This window comes from Calliphora vicina, chromosome 1 (genome assembly GCF_958450345.1).
Source record: "Calliphora vicina chromosome 1, idCalVici1.1, whole genome shotgun sequence".
In the NCBI taxonomy this organism is placed as follows: domain Eukaryota; kingdom Metazoa; phylum Arthropoda; class Insecta; order Diptera; family Calliphoridae; genus Calliphora; species Calliphora vicina.
The window spans coordinates 50708437-50727570 of record NC_088780.1 but is presented as its reverse complement, the minus strand read 5'-3'; the positions used below and the strand labels follow the sequence as shown (position 1 = coordinate 50727570).

The 19134-nt window shown below is 31.6% G+C and overlaps 1 protein-coding gene across 2 annotated transcripts; it reads right to left on the bottom strand.

The window, feature by feature from the left end:
• Window positions 1-6350: 6350 nt before the first annotated feature.
• Window positions 6351-18031, bottom strand: Kat60 (Katanin 60). 2 transcript variants are annotated; one of them, XM_065512494.1, is made up of 7 exons: window positions 17851-18031; window positions 16659-16880; window positions 16372-16595; window positions 12763-13103; window positions 12573-12694; window positions 7665-8221; window positions 6351-7588 (listed from the first exon to the last, which is right to left on the bottom strand). In XM_065512494.1, exons 1-7 carry the CDS (start codon window positions 17860-17862, stop codon window positions 7390-7392), a joined length of 1677 nt encoding a protein of 558 aa, XP_065368566.1. In that variant the 5' UTR covers window positions 17863-18031; the 3' UTR covers window positions 6351-7389. The 2 variants fall into 2 exon arrangements, with proteins under 2 accessions (XP_065368566.1, XP_065368558.1); XM_065512486.1 differs by lacking the exon at window positions 17851-18031 and adding an exon at window positions 17535-17675.
• Between the last annotated feature and the right edge of the window lie 1103 nt (window positions 18032-19134).

Genomic DNA, 19134 nt, shown 5'->3' with positions numbered 1-19134 from the left:
AATCTATTTATAAACAAAATGTTTAGCTTATAATAATTAAAAGTAAGTAAAAATTTCTTTGTCGTAAATTAAACACAAAACAAAAATCTACAACTCATACATTAACAAATCCCCCCCCAGAAGAGTTCCCCTGTCCCTTTAAACAAAAAAAAACTACCAGACGTTTAACAACCTACCACAAATCTTTAAAACACTTTAAACATTAAAAATAAACAAAAAATTTATTAAGTAAATACCCTAATATAATAATATAATAAAAAAAAATCTTAAAAAAAAACAAAAATTAAACTTTAAACAATTGCTTAGTTTTAAATAAAAAAATATATAAAATTATATATATATTAATTATATATTACAAAAAAAAACACAGAAGAAAGAAAAAATAAATATAAACAAAAAACACAACAAAATGATAAAAATAATTATTATTCTTAGCTATAAATATAAATTCGTCATAAATACAAAGAGTACACTATACACTAAAATAACCCCTGACAAACCAACCCCCCTTCCCCCTCTAACTCTTCCCCTAACACTCTTTAACATTTAAAACAAATATCTAATCTATTTTCTCCACCACTAACACTACCCTCTAAAAAACCAACCCCCCCTCCCCCAAACTCTATACATTTATTAATATTGTATAAAAACAAAACAAAAACAAAACCAACAAAACAGAATAATGAAAAGAAAAACAAATAATAATTGTAGTTTTAACTTTATATTTAAAAAAACAAAAAAAAAAAACAAAAATAATAATAAAAATTTAAAAAAAATGTTAATTGTCTTTTTATTTTATAATTGACATACGATAATTGTTAAATTTAAATACTAACTCCCCATTAACACGAAGTCTGGTTATGTGTTAACTAACAGTTATACTGACAGTTTTCATACAAAAATAATTTTACACAACTGTATAACTGGTTGCCCAACTGGTTGCCATCTGTAATATCATTTAGGCAACTGACAACGCAACTGAAGTTCGGTTGCCATCCATAATCGGCCCATTAAGTTTCATCAAAATCGGCCCAAAAATAAATAACATTTCTATATCTTTAAATTAGAAATTCCAAATATTGAAAAATTTGACATTTGACCTTCACGATTTAAGGTTTAAAGTTTTCCAATTTTAGTAAAACTTTCAAGAGTATACACTCAGGTCTCGTTTTATGCGGATTCAAATTTATGCGATTTTTAAATTAATTTTTTTTAGAATTTTAAAAAATTTTGAATTTTAAATGTTTTTTAAAACTTTTTTTAAACCAAGTTTGTATCACTGATATAATCGTTATAGTTTGTTTTTTACAAAATCAAATTCTTAATATGGATCCAGATACGGAAAGAGCATTAAAGATTCATCGCGGACTGACTGATCTGTTTTCCGAATATCAAGAGTCACATAAGCAACTTAAAAATTAAAAATCGCAAAGTTTAATGACAAATTATTCAAAAATTCTTTGATCTCGTCCCCTAGTGATGAAAATGATATTTTATCATATGATGACAATATGATTATATCATATAGTGATGAAAGTAACGTTGATCCAATTCCAAAACGACGCAGACAATTATTCAGTGATTCAGATTAATCATACATATTTACAGAATTTCATTAAAAAATGTTTTTGCTCATTTTTTTGAATCATTTTCACTTTTTCTGTAATTAATGAATTATGTAATATTATATTTTTGTTTATGCGATTTTGTTCTGATTTTTTAATTAAAATCTGACTTTATGCGGTTTTTCAGAATTAGTGTTATGCGATTTCAATTTATGCGATTTTTTTTTGGAACGCATCTATTGCATAAAACGAGACCTGAGTTTAGAATTATGTGGAATATAATATTCTGAATAGGTTTTACTTAAAATGCATAACAGTAAGGAAATAGAGCACATTCGCCAAAAAATGGCCAAGTATTTGGCTTTTCTCGAAAATTTCAAAATTTAAATCGCAGGTACGGAAAAACTAAAAGATATTTTCATATTTATACCTTCACCTTCGTGAGAAGGGTATATATAAGTTTGTAATTTCTACATTTTTCATTTACGACCCTATAAAGTATACATATATATTCTGGATCCTTATAGATAGCGGAGTCGATTAAGCCATGTCCGTCTGTCTGTTGAAATCAATTTTCTGAAGACCCCAGATATCTTCGGGATCCAAATCTTCAATAATTCTGTCAGACATTCTTTCGAGAATTTTGTTATTTAAAATCAGCAAAATCGGTCCACAAATGGCTGAGATATGAGGAAAAAACCAAGACAACTTTTGACCTATATCTGGATCTAAGATAGATATTTCAAAAATATTTGCAACGACGTATATAAGACCATAGTAAGATGGACCTACAATGGGTCAAAATCGGAAAAAAATTTTAACCCGATTTTTATTTCACAAAAAAAAATTTTAAAAAAAAAAATTTTAAATTTAAAAAAAAAATTTTAAAATAATCGAAAAAATTTTTTTTCCAAAAAATGAAAAAAACAACTGGAAAAAAAATTAAATTTTGTTTACCTAAAAATATTTAAAATTTTGAAGTATAATTTGGTGAAGGGTATATAAGATTCGGCACAGCCGAATATAGCACTCTCACTGGTTATACCCTTCACCTTCGTGAGAAGGGTATATATAAGTTTGTCATTCCGTTTGTAATTTCTACATTTTTCATTTCCAACCCTATAAAGTATATATATTCTGGATCCTTATAGATAGTGTTTTGTTTCTTTTGGCGTTGTTGTTGTTTTTTATACAACTAAACGTTTGGTTGTGTGTTGGTTTTTTTGACAAAAAAGCAGCAAATCGTATGTTTGGATGTACATGCTTTGCGTATTTTCTTTCTTTTGGCGTTGTTGTTTTTTATACAATTAAACGTATGTTTGGATGTGTGTTGGTTTCATTGGCTTGCGTATTTTGTTTTTATTTTTTCTTTTGGTGTTTTGTTTCGTTTGGCGTTGTTGTTGTTTTTTGTGTTCTCGATAAATTTAGGATGCTGTACGCTGAAAGTGGGCAATGTACATATGTACATATATACTAATTATAAAAAATAATAATGCATCCACAACAAAGGTGAAGGGTATATAAGATTCAGCATAGCCGAATATAGCACTCTTACTTGTTTTTTCATATTTTTATTCCCTATTATATTCTCAATAAATCCTAATAAGATGATCAAAAAATTTTAAAATTAGTTTAACAAAATTTTTAAAAATTTGAAAATAGAGTTTTGAAACAGCCGTTAATTTTATTTTTGTTGGTCATACCTGCGAATAGGTTAACGGTGTCCTTGTGAATTTTTAATAACTTTAACATTTTTTGGCCAATTTCCTTTTTTTGTCTCATTAGAACGACAATTACGTACACATTTCTATTCTTTTAAATTAAATTGCAAAAATATTTTTTTAATGGAAAAATTTTTACAAAAATGTAAATGCATCTCAAAACTTCATAGGGCTTGCGGCACATCTTAACCCCAACCGATTTACCTAAAATTTTTTTCAGGATTATTTTTTTACTAATGTTCACCAAAGTGGAAGGTGAGAACAGGCCTGTCACAGAGTTCCATTCCGATTGAATGTGAAATTAATTCCGTATTTCAGGAAAAGTAAAACGAAAATTTCTTTCCGAATGAACCCACTTTCAGTTTCCACGTGGAATTGATACTTGTTTTTCTAAAATTTGTAATCAATTTCGTACCAGAAACGTCACATTTGTTTTAATACAAAAAAAAACGCTGTCAAATTAATATCTGAAATGCAGATTTTAGCACTAACTGCTAAGACCATCGACTCTTAAGTTTAAATTGAGTAGTGAGAAATAAATAATATAAATATATGGGGGATTTCATGTCAAGTGAACCAACTTTTGAAATCGATGTCTTCCGATCGGGATTAAATTTGCACCAAGGTTTGTTCTATTGGATAGTAATTCAGACCGATATTTTGTAACTCAAGACATACAATTTATGACTTTTTTTCAAAATCCAAATTTTTTTTCCAAAATGCGCCTTTTTTTATTATTTTTTTTGCTCAAAAGAAAGCAAGAGGGATATCTATCAAAATAAATGTTTTGAGTTACAAAATGTCTCGATGTGTAGATCCACTAGCAATGTATTTTTTGTAAATTAGAATTTTAAGGGGGTATAAATGGGTAAAATCGATATCTCTACATCTCCGAAACTAATAAAGCTAGCACCAAAATCTTAATATGAATTTACATATTCAAACAAATAAGTGGATAGGTGTATGGTACTTTTTGATTTTTGTACTTTTAAATGGAATAAAACGGACGAAAATAGAGTTTTGGTACTTTTTTGTTTAAATGGATTTTGTAACTTTTTTGAAATTTGTACGTATCCCTCCCTTTTTACAAAAATATATTCAGCCCAATTAAGAAAAAAAAAATTCCCCGGGAGTTTTTTTCCCTTTTCTTTTTTTTAACATAGAATTTGAATAGAAAAAATGAGAAAAGGGAAAAAACTCCCGGGGAATTTTTTTCATAATTGGGCTGATTTTATTATTATTACCTTCAGGTATCCAAAGGACTTTTATCATTTTAGAATCACATGGATGTGATTTATGGTATTCGTTTAATAAGGTTTACATTTGATTTTCCAGTTAAAAAAGAGCATAATTTTTTTATGAAAAATACTTAAATATATCTGGACGATGGCATGGGCCATGGCTCTGGGGGGTTACTCTCTATTGCGATGCGAAAGGTAAATGCGTTAAGAATACAATTTTGTACTCTGTATCGTCTACGCAAATGCTTTCGCAAAAAGAAGCAATACTGGCACCACAAAATAAACAATAGCGAAGAATGACAAAATGAAATTCAAAACTTGTAAATAAAAAACATTTTAAACTAATTTTTTGTGTGATGCGAAACCGCAATAAAGGGTTGGTACCCTTTGTACTTTTTTTCTTTCGCATTGCAATAGAGAGTAACCCCCCTGAGGTCCAACCCAATTACAACAATGTTTAAGGTCAGAGAAATACGTCTTGTATTTTAACAGAGTTATTACAAATTTAATTTTTCTGCAAATTCTCACACTCGTAATCGAAATAAATTTCGAGTTCGAGTAAAAACTCGTTCGTTATCATTTTCTATACATTTTATTTGATAAATAAATGAAACTCTCACGTTCGAATAAGTATTCGATCGTGTTCGACTGCGGTATTAGCCCCCGGCTAGAATTATTACCACTTTTGTTTTTCATCGATCCCACTGTATGACGGTAGCTTAACGATAACTGTTCGAATTTATAATAAACTAGTTAACCAGACGTTGTCCTGTCCAAATTAAAAAAAAATGCTTGTGTTCGATTTGTGAATTTGTGAGAAGAGGTTTGAAATGATTTGTATTAATTTATTGTGAGTTTTTATATATAAAAAATCGATTTTTGGTCAGAAATATGAGTGATCACAGATCGAGCTCCCTTTCTTGATTAAACGCTTATTAGACAAGTTATTGCGAATTTAGATATTTTGAGTTTTTATATAAAAAATCGATTTTTGGTCAGAAATATGAGTGATCACAGATCAAGCTCCTTTTCTTGATTAAACGCTTATTGGCCTTCTACATTTTTCATTTCCGACCAAATAAAAAATATATATTCTGGATCCTTATAGATAGCGTAGTCGATTAAGCCATCCGTCTGTCTGTTGAAGTTTGCTATTTAAAATTGGCAAATGGCTGAGATATGAGGAACATACCTCAATTTTTGACCTATATCTGGATTACTAAGTCATTAATATAGACAATCAGCCCAATTATGAATAAAAATTCCGCGGGAGTTTTTTCCCTTTTCTCATTTTTCCTATTCAATTTCAATGAGAAAAAACTCCCGGGGAACAAACTCCCGCGGAATTTTTTATTCATAATTGGGCTGAATATGGATATTTAATGATAGATATTTCAAAGACCTTTGCAATGACGTATATAAACCATAGTAAGTTGGACAATGGGTCAAAATGGCAAAATATTTTTAACCCGATTTTTTTTCGCTAAATATTAAAAAAAATAAATTAAAAAAAAGTTTTAAATTTAAAAAAAACAATCGAAAATTTTTTTTACAAAAAAATAAAAAACTGCAAAAAAAAATAAATAAATGGACGTAAAAGTGGGTGTGGTCAATTTTGCATTTCGTAAAAACGTAAGTTGGACTATGAACCACATTTTAAAACAATTTTTTTTTCTAAATCGGTCCGGACGTTCTCAGCTGCTGCAATTACCAACGAACGACATTTGATTTTTATTTATATAGATAGATTTAAATGATATTAGGAAATATATACTGTCTACTTACATTCCTATTAAAAAAATTCTAAGAAAATTTACACTTGATTTTAGTATTTAGTTTTTTTTTAATATTTTTATTTAATTTTTTATTTTTTTTTTTGTTATTAAATATATTTTTGTATTGTATAAGTAAGTATGTTTACCATAAACTTAAATAAAAACTAATAAAGAAAATAAATGAGAAAGAAAAACGTATTAAATAAAAGCAAAATAAAAAATACTTTATTATTGAGTGAAAGAGCAAAAAAATTAAAGTAGAAACGAATATGAAAATATGTGTTATAATTAACAAATACAATGTATAATAATAAAAGAGAATTAAAAAAAAAGTAACGAGTAAATAGAATTCGAACAATTTTTGTTGCGGTAGATAGTAGAAGTTTAGTGGCTGGTGTTATATGTAGTTAATGATGATGAGTAATTAATTATAATGAATTGATTAATTAATTAATGTGAGGGAGTGTATGAATATGATAAATACGTAAAAAAGTTTACCATGTAGTAGTTATTGTTGTAAATTGTAGTAATGGAAAAGTATTTAATTTACTTAATGAAGGTTTTACATTTTTATTAACTCTTAGAATTAAGAATATGTTAGTCTTTTTTGTTTGTTTATCTTTATTAAATTGCATTAGTTGCAACTGCATCTGTGAGTGCATATATTTCTATTTAATTTGCATGCTTTTCTATTGCCTTTTAATGTTTATGAGTGTGTCTGAGTGAGTGTCTGTCTGGGCAGGAATAGGAGTTGTAGCTGTTTGTAGTTGTTTAAAATTAAATAATCACTTTGTGAAAATGCGTTGTTGTTGATGTTAATAATTTATGTGTACATATTTGTTTCCCAATCTCTGCTGGAGTTATAATAGTAAGTGTGTGTATTAGCTTGGCTAAGATTTTCACAAAATAATTTTAAAATTTATGCAAATATTTCGCTGCTTGTTTTTCTTTCCTTAAACTTTCAATTGTTAATATATTACAACAGCATGCGACGTTTATTGTTGTTAACACAACTGCTGAGGACGATGCTGCTGTTATTGTTATTGTTGTTGTTATTGTTATTATTTATGTTATTAAGATGAGGCCATCATGATGAACCAAATTCAGCCATCCATTTTTCATATTTATCTAAATCAGCTTGCGAAACACTCTTATTGCAACGATTTATGGCCTCGGTAAAATCTTGATTTGAGACTGGCAAATCAACTTCTTCCTTAGCCAGCTGACGTATCTCTTCGGGTGTTAGGCCAGCGATTCTGCGACGCATAGACATCATACTGGCATCTCTAAAATAAGATAGAAACAAATTATTTAATTAGAATTTTAACCACAAAATCCATAAATTTTGTCCACAATTCATACCTGCACACATTTGTTATATCTGCACCCGAATAACCCTCCAACTTTTTAGCAATATCTCCTAAAACTACACTATCATCCACTTTCACCTCCCTTAAGTTAATTTTCAGCAGTGCCTCTCTTCCCTCACCCGACGGCAGCGGTATATAGATACGTTTCTCTAAACGACGCCTTAGGGCCTCATCGATATCCCAGGGGAAATTTGTGGCCGCTAATACCATTACCACTTTATTAGCTTCCTCGCTTCCCACACCGTCCATTTGTACCAGCAGTTCCGATTTGACACGTCTTGAAGCTTCATGTTCAGATTCAGAACCACGTCGTGAACATAGAGAATCAATTTCATCGATAAATATGGTACTGGGCGCATAGAATCGCGCCATTTCAAAGAGTAAACGCACCATTTTCTCCGATTCACCACGATATTTGGAGGTGAGTGTGGACGAGGACACATTAAAGAAGGTGGTGCAACATTCAGTAGCCACAGCTTTGGCTAACATTGTTTTACCAGTTCCTGGTGGACCGACCATAAGAACTCCTTTCCATGGCCGACGTATGCCCTGGAATTAAATAAAAGAAATATTGCATATTTTAAAGAGAATCATAATACAAAATAAGTAAGAGTACTGCATTCGGCTGTATCGAATCTTAAATATCCCTTTCACCAAAATAAATATTGAAAACAGTTTTTAATAAAGCAATTAATTAGAAAAAGATTTTGTAATCTTTACCTATAGATGAAAAAGTACCAAACATTTTACCCGATTTTGCCAAGTTTAAAATATACATAGGTTACCTTTTGGTAGCAAAAAACATAACCTTTAGAGGAAAAAGGGGTAAAAACCTTTTTTCCCTTAAAGGGATCGAATTTTAAAAGAGTACCAAACACCTGACTGATAATTTTAAATTTTGTTGTATCTGTATTAGTTTAGAAGATATAAGGTTACCGAATTTAACCGCATAAACCTTTGAATTTCCAAATTACATTATTAATGGATCTATATATGATTAGAAGAACATATCTACCTTTTGTTGTTTGGGCTGGGTGATGTTGAATCAGTGTGAAAATTTATGTCATATTCGAGTTCCAGTTTTACTTCCTTCATAAGATTTTTACCAATTTAAAACTTGTGAAATTTGGGTGAAGACACGAATTAGAGGAAGGTTGCACCAAAAATATACGATCGCTCATACTGGCCAGAATTATGGCAACTTCTACAATAGTCATAAACCGCAGCTCAGTATCATAGTGCGTGCAATTAGTCGTTAAGGTAATAAATAGTATATTCGTTTTGCCAGAATCATATACGAACCAAATCGACCTCAAAATAGCAGAAGTTGTTTTATCGGAACTGCTTTTACAATTAGCAAGAAAAATGCCAGGATATGTATCAATCTACAGTCCGTCATAGCATCCCCCTGTCAAATTGATTAGCTATAAGATATCATTGACAGTTACCATGACCAGGGACTTATATTAGCGTTATCCTGGAATATCTCGCAATATCATTCTCATTGGTTATCCTAGATGTCGAGAAGACAACCGCTATTCCATTAACGGCCGTCTTGATTTCAGTAAATATGCAAATATCAACAGCTATTTGATACCTAAGCCAATTAACAGCAAGTTTGATAGCAGAAATTTCAGCCTGAAGATCAAAAGAAGGCCGAATTAGCGCATTCGATATCGAGTAAACTTTAGCGTATTTATGGCATTCGAAATTTAGTACATTTTATTACAATATAATTTTCGATCGATAGCTAATTCGATCACGAGAGCGGCATAGATGTCAATGAGCCTGAAAGAAGATTTTATCCCATATACTGTTCTATCTTTTAGAGCCATCAGAATAAAACCTGATGACATTTACAGAGGAGACGAGTCGTCTTATCCACATATCCCTAATAGAGATAATAATGGAGAACTGCATATCAAATAAAGGTTTCGGCATACAATAGTCATCATTCATATACTTAGTCCCATAGTATTTCAAGATCCTGGAGTGCCCCGAGTTCTTACTAGACCGTGAACCTCTAACGTTAAGCCACACCTCAGGGTCCCATATGCGTACGATTTACCCAAGGTATTCATAGTCAAACTCCATAAAAGGGACTCCCAATGAATTGGCTATACAAAGGTGAACCCCGGTATTTCCATAGCGTACAGTATGACACTTGCTAGAGATTTTTAAAAACACCTTCTACACCCAAGAAAGCTACAAGAGAATACTCCAAGCAACCCTTCAGGTGGTAAAATCATAAATGAATATTTATGACTCTTTCCAAGGTCTTTAGTAGTAAAGATGGGCGACTGATTTGTCAGTAGTCCTTTGTGCACAATGTATTCTATCCACCTTTACGAAGCAGCGTCTACAGTCACTCTAGTGACAGGGAGGCTGTCTGACTAAAGACTGTCAAGATACAGGTTTTCTAAATACAGCCTGGTACAGCAGGGGAAGTTAAATCACTGCTGCTACAGCAACAACAACTAATAGTTCGCATAATTCACTCACTCACTCATGACTGATGAGTCAGTGAATCAGTGAGTGAATGAGTTAGGCCTTGTATTTCTTTATATATATAATTCTTCTGTACGTGTGTTAGTAACTGAACTCCTCCTTAACGGCTGGACCGATTTCGATGATGTTTGTGTGTGTTTGAGTGGGTCCCTGGATGGTTTAGATTCACAATTGACCTATATAGGTACAATGGGCGTGGCACCCCCTTACGAAATAAAAATTGATTATTGAATATTTGGAGTTCTAATATAGTGGGAGTCTTCAAACTTTGTGTGAGTTATGGCAGAACAACGTTTGCCGTATACTTTAGTAACTGTGAGTAACAATGGAATTCAAAATGATCTGAAGAACATTGAGTAGAAACAAGCTGTCATGGGAACCAATATATTAATGTTATGTATTTTCATACTTAAGGTGAAACGTAGCTATTTGTGTAGTGGTAACAACAATTCGGTTAAATCAGACTTTTCTGTCACCCAATTCAAGGCGATTGTCTAAAGAGTCTTAACAGAATTCATAGAATTGAATGGAGGTGTCTTAACCAATAATATCTAAAAGAGTCCTTGAGCAACTCTTCACTGTGGTTTCGAATATGAAGGCGATGATCCAGGTATAATCGATCGATGCTGTTCAATGATTTTTCATTAAACCAATAGGTTTTCGATTCAGTTATATTTATTTATATGTAGTAAGTGGCCTGAAATCTTGATTTTTATACCCTTCAGCTTCGTGAGAAGGGTATATATAAGTTTGTCATTCCGTTTGTAATTTCTACATTTTTCATTTCCGACCCTATAAAGTATATATATTCTGGATCCTTATAGATAGCGGAGTCGATTAAGCCATGTCCGTCTGTCTGTCTGTCTGTCTGTCTGTCCGTCTGTTGAAATCAATTTTCTGAAGGCCCCAGATATCTCCGGGATCCAAATCTTCAACAATTCTGTCAGACATACTTTCGAGAATTTTGCTATTTAAAATCAGCAAAATCCGTCCATAAATAAGCAAAAATCCGAGACAACCTCTGAAAATTTCATCAAAAAACACAATGTATTGCATGCTTTGACAAAAAAACAACAAAACGTATGGTTGGATGTGCAAGCTTTGCGTATTTTGTTTTTTTTTGTGTTTTGTTTCTTTTGGCGTTGTTGTTGTTTTTTATACAACTAACCGTTTGTTTGGTTTTTTTGACAAAAAATCAACAAATTGTATGTTTGCGTATTTTGTTTTTCTTTTGGCGTTGTTGTTGTTTTTTATACAATTAAACGTATGTTTGGATGTGTGTTGGTTTCATTGCCTTGCGTATTTTGTTTTTGTTTTTTCTTTTTGTGTTCTGTTTCGTTTGGCGTTGTTGTTGTTTTTTGTGTTCTTGATAAATTTAGGATGCTGTACGCTGAAAGTGGGCAATGTACATACATATATAAAAATTATAAAAAATAATAATGCATCCACAACAAAGGTGAAGGGTATATAAGATTCGGCATAGCCGAATATAGCACTCTTACTTGTTTTGTTTAATTTTTGTGAGTTGTTAATATTTGTGACTAAATGTTTGCATGAGCCCGCTATCTTAATGACATTATTACCACCTATAAACACTTATTAATTAAACAATTAGCTCATCGTTTTTATTTGGAAATTGATGTCACAAAGATACAATAAAACACGAAAAAATACATAAAATAACTAAAGTAAGATAACACTAAGTCGTAATACTGATAGACAAGTGATGTACATTCGGCTGTGCCGAATCTCATATACACTTCACATTAATACTCCTAAAAACTGGATTTTTATAAAAAAATCTCATGCAAAATATAATAACTTTGTTCAAGTATATGATTTCCACAGACAGATGGGCGACATTATATCGACATCCCTATCTATAAGTATCTATGTATATACTTTATAATGTCTTCAATGTTCATACATATATTGTAGATAATACAAATGGAATGACAAACTTCTATGACAAAAGGAAGCAATAAAAAGTAAAATGAAAATTAAAGAAAAAAAAAACGATAAAAACCATAACAATTATATGAATTGTTTTAACTTAAAACGAAGCAATAATCTTAAAAAGAATATAATTAAAATTAAATACAAAATTGCTCGATTCGATTACGTATTTATACTAATTTTAGTATGAGTTGTGTTTCCGCTATAAATGAATCGTGACAATCTCAAACGTGATTGTATTTAGCCGGTTTATTTAAAACAAAACATTTACGAATATTAATAAGGTTGGCGATGATGAGCATGTTTATTTTAAAAGCGCAAATAAAATAACAAAAACAAATAAGTAGAAAGAATAAAAAATGAAAGTAGATTTTTTTAATGTCAAAAACACATACCAACATAAATAAATCTAGATTTTGATGCTTGACAAACTCACCTTAAAATAATCTGGCATTAACATAGGCAATACAACAGCTTCTTCTAGCAAACGTTTAGCATCATGTAAATCAGCAATATCATTCCAACGTATTTTAGGATTACGCTGTAAAATGTCGCGTTCTATTTTGAAATAAAATAAATCAAAATAAATTAAATTGTTAACATTATTAGCTGTAATGCTAAAGTACCTAAAATATCCACCAATTCTGCTTCAATATGATTATTGGGTTGAAATTTCTTTTCCTCTTTATCTTCCTGATCGGGTGATTCTTCATCTCTGGCTTCATCATTATCTTTATTTGAGTTGTTATCATCTTTATTGTTGGAAGCATTACTGTTACCTGTTACTGCTGATTTGCGATTTGAAGTCGATGTACGCGAATTTGTTGATCGTGCCGAGGATGATGATGCTGTATTGGATTTTTTATTAAAACCATTGCTAGAGGCACTATTGCGTGTAGGAATTGTGCTTTTTGTGGGTATGGATTTTTTACCAGTCACATTGCGATTACGATTTGGAACAGCGGGTCTAGTTATGGGGGAGTGATTAAGAGAGTAATAAATAAATTAAGAAATAGTATTTGAAGACATTATTATGTTCTGCTATTAATAAAATATTATTTTGTAACGTATGCGGAAAAATTGCAAGAAATTAGAAAAAGCTATATTTTTTTCTAACGTTAAACCAAATTAAATTAAAGACCTTTATAAAATAGCACATTTTAATTACTTAATGTAAGCAAAAATGTGAAGGATTTTATCTACAGATTTTTAAGATACCAATGTTCGCCCTTTTTTTAGCCCAGATTTGATTTTCTCGGTTTTTATATTAAAACTAGCTGAACCCGGTCCGCGTTGCTGGCCCTTACAATAATTCTGTTTTATATTGCATCTCGATTTGAATATACAGTGTCGGACAAAAAAAAGTACGGACTCCCCCGACCTGACATCGCACCCAAAAGACTGAGGTGGTCATTTGACAAAGTTGTAGAAGATATCTATAAGTACAGTGGCATGATATGCCCTTAAAAAATTAAACGGATGTATTTAAGGCAAATGGGATATTATATTTATGAATTCATCTTAAGGACAGGGGATATACGTTTCTTTTTTTATTTACTCGGGAGCAAACCTGCAAAACATGAATTTTCCATATGCTTTGTTGTTGGAAATCTTTGGTATGCGTGAAATCATTACGTCTTCGCATTTTAATCTGCCACTGATGATTGTTGCCTCAATTAAATTTGGTGAACGGTTTTTGATGGTCAATCGTGTTCCGTTGCATAATTTTGGCGGGTTTATGTTGCGGAGAAACATTATCTGTAATCCAACCTTCAATGTTTCAGTAGCATAATTGGGGCTTGTTCTTCGTTCATTACTGTGTCAATCGATTTGTATTTCATTGTTTCGCCAGTCAGTGTCATTAGCGGTATAGTGTAAAAATTTGATTTTACCACGCCCCTCCGCCCACAGACCGAAAATTAAAAATCTGAAGATACAATGAAAATTTGATAAAAATCGGTCCAGCCATCTCCGGAACCACTATGCCGATTTCGTGCAAACTTCACATAAACCATCTACAGACCATTCCCAACGTATCCTGAAATTTTGGTAGAAATCGGTCGACCCTTTTTCGCAGTTAGTGGTGACATCAAAATGTACATTGCTTTTTATATATAAGATAATCTACAAACTCTCTTCTATTAAAAAAAAAACAAAAGACCCTAAATTCGTTTTAATTTACAATCATCCACATGCCCTCACTTAAAACTTACTTATGCCGCAATACAACACTTATGATCTTGCAGACCGCTTGCGGTTTCTGCTTGGAAGTGCGGCCACACTATAGACAGTCAACCAGCAGGAATGAAGCGAGTGACAGCTAAAGTGATCGTTTCAAGGAACTTTCTTTCTGCTTTGTATATATCGGATGCGAAATGTCATTGAAGATCCGATCAGAAATTTTTTTGAATTTTCGTTTGACGTAATTTCTACGCTTAGATATGATGGAATCGTTATATCAAACCAAACTGCACTAACAGTTCCACGGAACTTCACCTCTGCTTCGTGTACTTTGGAGGGTATCGGAAGCCGAATATCATTGAAATACGATCAGTATATTTTATGAAGCTGTCTGCCTTCTTTTGGTTTATGTAATTAATTAGGGTACTGAGAAACGTTATATCAATCCAGCTAACGATTATGGGTAAGTGGTCCGATCCTAGAGAAACTACAGCTTGCCAGTTGTCCAGACCAGAACTCGCTATTGTGATGTCCGGTGAGCATTAATCCGTGGTTGTGCATTGCCATTCAGAGTGGCTTCTTTTGTCGAAAGTTGTGTTCTGTGGAAAAAGCTTATCGTTGTAAGAGACGTCGGAGATAAGAAGAAGATTCAGAAAATCGTCTATCACAATTTAACCTGGGACCGAATTACCGCATTCGATATTGAGTAAAATGAATCGTATTTTCATTATTTGAGATTATGCCATTCGATATCGAGCAAGAAATTTAATACATTTTATCATAACTTCGATATCGAAATCATTTTTCGATAGGATAGCTCATTCGACCACGAATGCGGCAATTTGGTCCCTGGTCGTCTAAAGGCCCGAATCAAACCTGTTCGTAGCTTGAATTAAAACCTTCATACGTGTATCTCCAATATCTTGTATATAATGGCTGACCAGTGTCTAGTTCTTCATCTTTGTGACATCTTCTGGATAATTTTAGAGAAAATTTAATCTTCTTGAATTGGAAACATCTAAGAAGCTGCGATATTCTGGATTATATTGTCAAATAAATCTATATCGTTCAGAGATGACAAAATAGTACAATAGGCTGGAAACATACAGTTGAATAGTCTTACAATTACGATGTCAAACGAGCGTCCGGCGTATTCACTAATAATACAAGTAGATACATTTTTATCCACTGCCAATAAGGTACACGAGTTGTACAACTGGCAGAAGCCAGAACATACAGTGGTGGCCACCAATTTAAGACAAATACTTGAATTTTTTTCATCAACTGAATTTTAAGTGCGATAGAGCCAAAATAAAAGGACCTCTAAGGGTATGAAATTTATTATTAATGTTTCTAGTTTCTGAAAAATGTTTGGAAAAATCGGTAAAACATATATGGACAAAGATATGTGGAAATACGTTGACCCACCTCAGCGTACATCCGCTGTTAATAACATGATATGACCGAAACTAATGGAACTAAAAATACGAAATTTGGTCCGAATATTTTATAATAATAAAATTATAATGATATAAATGTGAGAAAATATGATTATTTAAAAAAATAAATTTTTGGTCAAGTTGCAGAAAAATTGTATGTGTTCATGGTGAATATGTATGAATTGACACAGTCGAATAAAACACACTTGTGTGTTAAAACAGTCCTCATGCATACATATTTGTGGAAATATTTGAAAAAATAATTGACAATTACATGGAATTTAGCAAACAATTTTTGTCTTAAATTCCTGGCCACCACTGTATGTATGTACATAAGGCGATGTTTATCGAATATAAATACTGCATAATTAATTGTCTTAGAGTTAGTCGAGTTTTCTTGGACAATTGATATAGACACAATTTATGACATAAAAATGATTTTGTTCTAAATTTATACTTAACACTCTGGCTTTTTAACTATTCTGTCGACTGGTATTTAACAGGCTAAACTTATAGAAATACCTTGGCATTTAACCCAACTCTTTTCTTTCAGATTTATGTTATGAAATAATTTAACCTAATGCACTTAACAAGAATTTCATCTGATAAACATACTTTTCTGGTTTTGGTGGTCCCCAAACATCAGGATCCTTTGGCGGTGGTGTCCAAATATCGGGATCGGGACGAAACCACGAAGATGGATCTTTAGTTTCAGTCTCACTGGTCTGTGTTCTTAATTTCGAAGCAAAATGTGAACTCTGTAAATCCAAAGTCATCTCTGACAAAGTGCGTTGAATTTCCTTAATTTGAGAATATTCCTTGGTGATTTGTTGTTTAACCTAAAAATTCAAAGGTTATCTAAATGCATGCACAATAAAACCAAATAAAGTAATAACATTTACCATAGTCCATTTTCCTTTCCTAAGGGGATCATTAGTGGAGGAAATCATGCGAGCCAAGAGACCCTGCAAACCTTCATAGTATATGGAGGCCGAATCATAATTACCGGTCAAAGCCATATCTCTGGCCAACTTGGCATTCTCACATATTTCCGCTATTGAAGTCTTGGACATCACGGTCATTCCTACACAAGATTTTGTCTTTTGCTTGCCACCTCTCAATAACTACAAAAACAAAAGAATTATTTTAACAAATGATCATACAATAAAACTTGTCTAACGCATCTAAGAGAGCACAAAGTTTCTTTTATCCAACTGAGTAAAATGATATCACAAACAAAGAGCACAAATGGAGTAAAAGTTTGATAAACGAAAGCTGGAACAGTGAAGACGTCATGAAAACAAAGGTTTTTTCTTTTTTTTTTGCTATTTTAACATTGTCAAACAAGCCTCACATAAAAACAACAAAAATACAAGTATTATAAAATGCAATAAAATGGAAAGTGTTATAAATAAGTAAATGTTTTAAATTTAAACATTAAATTAAAACAAAAACCAAAAACAAAATCAGGCCATCAATTACAAACACTGTATGAATAATTTTTACAGTTTTTTGCTAGTGGTTTTTGTTTATAACAATTTGTTGGTTTTAGTTCTGCCAAAAAAGGTATTATGACCTTGTTTTTGTATAAAATATCATTATTACTTTTCTAACTATTGTTGTTGTTGTTTTATATTTAACTGCTTCATACACACTCACATATATTGCAAGTTTTATATATTTTTTTTATTACTTGACTTGTCTTGACTTTGCCAAAGGTAATTTAAGCCAAGTTAACTTGCCTTAGCAGTCAATCTATCATTTGTCTAACTGCCTACCTGTGTGGTCATCATTTTCGTTTGTTTCCAAACTATTTCAATAATTGTATCGTATAACGTTTTATGGGTTTTGCTAAACCCTTAAATTAATACACAATTTGCATGAAATATTTTATTTATTTTTTTTAACAATTCCACTACGATTCGACGGTCGTTATCTCGCCGTCAGCTCTTTTCATTTCTACTTTTTTTCTGTTGTTCAACCTTTTTTATCTCACGCACTTTGTCAATTTCCTTTCTTCGCGTAGAAAAAATTTAAATTTTTTTCTTTACTACACTTTACTTTCGGCTGATGATATTTTTTTAAGCAACTTACGGTTATTGACATTAGTGTTGTAATTTTATTTTCACCCCTTGCTGTATTAAATTTATTTGTTGTTTTTGTGTTTAATTATAAAGTTTTTGTTTATATTTTCTCAGAAATTGATTAATTTATTAAAATTTTGAACGGGTGTTGCTGCATTTCTCACAAACTACTTATTTTTTGTTTCCTTCAGCTCTTATTCGTAATGTCATAGTATGAATGTTGGAAGAGGCAAACGATGTGATGACATTTTTAGTTATTAGTGGTGGTCAGATATCGATATATTAGAAATGTGAGAAGTAAAATTTCAATAGATTACTGGTGGCATTACGTACATTTTGAAATTTTTAAATAAATTATACACACTAGTGAATGGTATGAAAAGCTAATAATCGATTTTCGACTTTTCGATCAACCATTTTCATTTCGATTTTTACAGTCGATTAATCGAACCCAATAATCGATTTGAACACGATCAGGGAGTCGGCACACTCATCCATACAGAGGTCTCAATCGCGCAACCAGAAATATTTCGACGAACATCACAAGCCAGCTAAACAATTTCAAATAGGAGATTTTGTAGTATTAAAAAATGTTGATAACACCACTGGTTTGAATAAAAAATTAATCAAAAGCAGTTGGGTAATGACCGTTACATAGTATCTGATATAGAAGATTGTCAGATTACGCAAATGCCATATACAGGTATAGTTGATGCTAGCCGCATGAACATGTGGCTAGAACAGAATGAAGATGAGGAATTATCGATCTCTGAAGGCAACACTTCCTTATATGAAAATTATCAATATTTAGAAGATGAAAGTAGTTTAAGTGAGAAGGGGGATATTGAATATCAAGATTATGAATTTTTGGAGGATGAATTTATGGAAGAAGAATGACAATCGAGGTCGATTGTTTTGTCAGGTCGGCCGAGATTGTAGTGGTCTGATAGTTGGCAACACTAAAGTGTCAGTCAATGACACTTTGCTGTTACGAACTGCAACCAACTTCGATTTAATTACAACTTCCGTTTTTAATTAATTATAAAATCGGATTGTAAGAAGGACAACACTAAAAACGTGTTGCAACAATAATAATAAAATAATAAATAAATAAAGAGACATTATAGTATCCATAAAAAATCATCAAATATCGAAAATCATTAGTTTTGCTATAAACGTGTAGTTTTTAGCGCTTATTTTGCATTATTTTCAAATTATTACCACATTGGTTACACTGTGCACTAACATGTCGATATACGCATAAACCCTACAAGTAATCGTAATATTACCATCA